Source organism: Macrobrachium nipponense, chromosome 22 (genome assembly GCF_015104395.2).
Source record: "Macrobrachium nipponense isolate FS-2020 chromosome 22, ASM1510439v2, whole genome shotgun sequence".
Classification (NCBI taxonomy): Eukaryota; Metazoa; Arthropoda; class Malacostraca; order Decapoda; family Palaemonidae; genus Macrobrachium; species Macrobrachium nipponense.
The window spans coordinates 63082937-63087843 of record NC_087213.1 but is presented as its reverse complement, the minus strand read 5'-3'; the positions used below and the strand labels follow the sequence as shown (position 1 = coordinate 63087843).

General features: G+C 39.2%; 1 protein-coding gene across 1 annotated transcript; it reads right to left on the bottom strand.

Moving 5' to 3' along the window:
* Positions 1–2578: 2578 nt before the first annotated feature.
* Positions 2579–4518, bottom strand: LOC135198731 (putative uncharacterized protein DDB_G0286901). Its single transcript, XM_064226586.1, has 2 exons — positions 4430–4518; positions 2579–3995 (listed from the first exon to the last, which is right to left on the bottom strand). The coding sequence occupies exons 1-2, from the start codon at positions 4449–4451 to the stop codon at positions 2917–2919; spliced, it is 1101 nt and encodes a 366-aa protein (XP_064082656.1). The 5' UTR covers positions 4452–4518; the 3' UTR covers positions 2579–2916.
* Between the last annotated feature and the right edge of the window lie 389 nt (positions 4519–4907).

The window sequence follows — 4907 nt, the reverse complement described above, 5'->3', positions numbered from 1 at the left end:
TTCCTGACGACGTTATTGCCTTTTTGTTTCTTTTGTAAAGATATCAGTATATTTTCGAATATCTTAATAATTTGATAAAGCATAGAAAACGTCAAAAGCAACCATGTAGGGAGACACTAAAATATTTTCAAAAGGCAAATGTTTTATATGCATTCTTTTGACACTTGAAAGATCACATTTTCAAAACATTCTCTTAAAAAGAATAAATAAATAAATTCTTGACGTTCTCACCACCACGTTCCCTCAGATGACGTAGGTGCGCAGAAGAGGCTTAAAATTGGGGAGCTGTCTGGCTAACCTGTTCTATCTGGACCGTGGTCAGACCATACTTCCTTCACTTGTGTTCATCTTTAAACGAAAGTAAATCCGTGTTTATATCAGACTAATTAACAGTCAGTGCGGGTTCCCTTTTAGACATCTGCAGTCACGGCGCTGTAATAGCACAAAAGCATTATTGTCATTATAGTAAGTTTTTTACGATTAATACTCTGCTTGCATACTAATCACACTAATATGACGAATCAACGTTTCATCACGATATTGTTTTACGCTGAACTGAGTGAGGTTTTAAATGTATCTGGTTTAGTTAAAGTATCCTCTCTCTCTCTCTCTCTCTCTCTCTCTCTCTCTCTCTCTCTCCTCTCTCTTCTCTCTCTCTCAGCACGGATATCTTACGCTATCGTGCAGGTGCTTATTAAAGCGTGGTCGATTTTATTTTGAATTTTCAGTATAATTAAGAGATTACATAGTCAGGCGTAACTTGACGCCTCTTGAAACTTCATAAGTTTACAAACGTGAATTGTGGAATTGGGAATTCTTTTGAGGACTTCAACCCTTCAACCTTTTGGTTAAATTGGACATTATTATTTTAGGAGTGGGTATGTTTTCGAAAAGATGAAAGCTTTGGGGTTTGAAAAACAATGCAGAAATCATTACTACATTTATTTTACAGTAAAGGGTTAAAATATGAATTACACTTTGCGGAAAAGTAACATTTCTTTTGAGGACTTCAACCCTTCAACCGTTTGGTTAATTTGGATATTATTACTTTAGGAATGGGTTTGTTTTACAAAAGGTGAAAGGTTTGGGGGAAAACAATGCAGAAATCATTACTACATTTATTTTATAGTAAAGAGTTAGAATATGAATTGCACTTTGCGGAAAAGCTAACATGACTAAATAAATTCTTTCTTAGATGTGTAAGGACGCTATTAATAGAACAGCTATATCAAGCTTAGTTTAAATTGAGATTTTGCCGAGAGATATTAATGTTTTAAGTGAAACAGATATGTCTATTGCAGTCAGATCATTGCAAGTCGAGTGGCCGCGAGTTCGATTCTCGGGCATTCCATTGAGCGGTGAGAGATCTGCATTTCTGGTGATAGAAGTTCGCACTCGATGTGGTTCAGAAGTCACGTAAAGCCTTTGGTCCCGTTGCTGAATAACCACTGGTTCCATGCAACGTAAAAACACCATACAAACAAACAAACATTGCAAGTCGTCTCCCACTCTCAATATTAGTATCGATTTTTACGCAGTTGTGAAACATCTAAAGAAACATTAAAACCTTAAAGAATGTTTAGAAGCTGAGGTCTAGTATGGTCAGGAATACCGGTTTTCCGTTTCATGAGAACATTTAATGGTGAAATATTTCGTAATTTTTGCTTTATCTGAAGAAGTAATTAACGTTAGTCTTGGGAAATGTGACCCGGTTTTCGAAAGGCTATTAAACTAGCTTCATAGTATGCTCTGATATCTTGTACGATTTCTTGCTTTTCGTGACACGTAACAGTATTTTACCATGTAATGGTAATTTTTCTTTCTGTTTACGTTTTATGTATCATTTAAATTAGCGTCGTAATCATGGGAGAAGCTTTCAAAATTGTAATTTTTTTCAACTAACTAATATAGCGCCTCAGTGGCGTGGTCGGTGGCCGCGAATTCGATTCTCGGACATTCCACTGAGGGGTGAGAGATGTGTATTTCTTGTGATAGAAGTTCACTCTCGACGTGGTTCGGAAGTCACGTAAAGCCGTTGGTTCCGTTGCTGAATAACCACTGGTTCCATGCAACGTAAAAACACCATACAAACAAAAATCTAACTAACATTCTACAGTGGTGATTGAATTGAGTGAACTAATGTACTGGTTTGCTGGTAAAGTGGTTAGTGTCGTGGTGTGCCATTCAGATGTGGCGGGTTTGATGCTCCACCAGGGCAATGAAAAATCACTGACTCTGTATCAATCAGTTATTGCAGCAGTGTTATGGCTGCGGTGGGAGGTTTAAACCAACATTCTGTCAAAGTTTGAATTTCAAGTCATTGGGCCTTGTGTGCTTGCTCCATGCGAATAGGTTTCATCTACTGAAATAATGATAATAATATTAAAGAAAAAAATGTTGACTGATATTCTTGAAAATCAATTATTCAACCATTTTATAAGGGTTCTTTACTCCAGATATTTTTGATTGATCTCTGTGAAGTAATTTCTTGTATAAAGTTAAAAAAAGTACTTAATTTCGAGGAAAATTCGCAGCATCTTACTCAGGACCGCGAAGAAAAATCTTATAATAATTGCAGGTATTTTATTGAAAAAATATCAATATTGCCTATATACAATGTTTTCTAGTTGGTGAGTGAGCATTTATTGTATAATGTTTGTTAAAAAATATTGTCTTTATTTTAAGAGGTGTCTTCTTTTGTTCACGTCACTGTAACTTTCCGGGTATTTTATTGAAAAAATATTAATATTGCCTATATACAATGTTTTTTAGTTGGTGAGTGAGCATTTATTGTGTAATATATGTTAGAAAATATAATCTTTACTCTAAGATGTGTCTTGTTTTGTTCACGCCACTGTAAGTTTCCGGCCATCATAAAGAATATTATTATAATAGATAGTTCTGAAACATAGGGCTTTAGAGAGGAACACTGTAGGAATACGAAGGAACAGCTGATTCGCCGTTTTCGGTGGAAGTTACACCGGCCTCTTTACTTCCATCGCTGTTAGAAACAGAATCATTGGTTTCGTCTCCATTATCCTCATTGGTAATGCTATTTCTAGCTTCATTTCCATGAGAGCCATAGCTGTCAGATTCATTGCCATTTTCTTGGTCTTGTTCGCTTCCACCGCCATTATTACCATCATCACTGTTTTCAATGTCATTGTTACTGCCATTCTCGTTGACATTGTTGTTGGCACTATAGCCAGAAGGGCCGTTACCATTTCCGTTTCCACTGGTAATGTGACCGTCAGTGTCCTTGTCATTATTCCCATTACCATTTCCATTGGCGTAATTGTATACAACATTGATCACTTCGTCGAGGAGTTCATTAACTGAATAAAAGTCTTCAGCAGTTGCGCAGTCAAAGTTGAACCACCAGTCACACACGAGATATTGTTGGTTGAAGACGGTGCCGTTGGGGCAGAGGAAAGAGTCTTGTTGCCGGCGGCCATCGGGTCGATCCTGGCAGACGTGGAAAACTTGGCATTCAACCTCAGGGGCACTGTCGGCATAGTAGCCAGGCACATTCTGGGCATCACAGGAGAAGCCAGTGTCTGGAACCGAGGCTAAAACCGGGTAGTCTTTTCCAGGGACACCACTGCCTGGAATATTTTCGTGTAGGGCTGCTGTCTGTGGATCCACCCCATATCCATTGGGGAGAACTTCGTTAACGTTGCTTGGTACAGCGCCGTTACCATTTTGTAGAACTCCATTAGTAGCGATGAAGCCATCTCCGTTACTTTCAGGTCCATTGATAAATCCATTGTCCTGTGTGGCGTTGCGATCTTTGCTGGTTGTTGCCGTTGAACCAACATGGACATTGAAGTCTACAGGGTTGTCTCCGTTACCATGATCTTGAGTAGTGTGACCGTTGCCTATGGGTTCAATAGCAGCTCCTTCTTCATTTCCATTAGGCTCAGGCAAGGTACTTTCATTTGGTACTCCATAGTTGGTGGTTGGGATATTGTCGGCGATTACAATCCCCAGAAATGCTGTAAAAAGACCAGATTTATATAGTACAAACAAAATAGGTGTTATCTGCAGTAATTAGTACTAAAGCGTACTTTCCTTGTAACCAAATTGGAAAGGATGTGGTATGTTGCTTAAAAGTTGTTTTGAAAGGAAGGACAGTGGGACAGTGGTTGAAAAGAAATGTTTCAATTCTTTTAAAGAGGCTTTGATGGGGTCAGTTACGTTCTTAGTTATGATAAAAATCTTTTTACTATTCTGCATCAGTGACACTTGGCAAAATTTTACTTTTAAAAACTGGGAAATTTAGATCAGGAATTTATATCTCCCAATTCCTTATAAGAGAGAGAGAGAGAGAGAGAGAGAGAGAGAGAGAGACGATTCAGACCGAGGAGAGAGAGAGAGAGAGAGAGAGAGAGAGAGAGAGAGAGAGAGAGAGAGAGAGAGAGATTCTTACCTAGGAAAAATAGGATTTTCATTTTTGTCTTCGAGGAGCAGATGGGATTAGACCAAGTGGAAAGCCGAGATGCTACTACGTTGTTGACGTTGGAGGTTTTATACGAACAGGGGGCCAATCTTCGCTCCGCCCCTTTTCGAACTAGAGGGTCGCTTTTGCGTCTCCATGTCCACCCCCCTCTGACCTTCCTTATCTTTCCGTCCTCTCACGTGATTCCTGACGAATAGGTCTTCTTCATTCTAGTGTAAGGTCGCGAAACCTGTTTTTGGAAGCGACGGGACGCGCCAGGAATGCCGATGAGCCGATTCCAAATGCAGCGACGATATTCGGAGTCGTTCAGCGCGTGTCGTCGTAATGAAGTTGATATTGTCGCTTATGTCATCCTTTATGCAACCGATTTTAAAATATTGAGCTGAAGCAGAGGCCCTCTTTGTTTTTCTCTTAGCCATGTTCAAGCGAAAATGCAATGCACTGCTAC

What these genes read in the sequence shown, in the direction of transcription:
- LOC135198731 (XM_064226586.1), bottom strand. Translation starts at nt 4,451, where the DNA reads ATGAAAATCCTATTTTTCCTAG. An exon ending in GAAAATCCTATTTTTCCTAG is followed by an intron (nt 3,996 to 4,429) that starts GTAAGAATCTCT and finishes GTCTTTTTACAG; the next exon opens with CATTTCTGGGGATTGTAATC.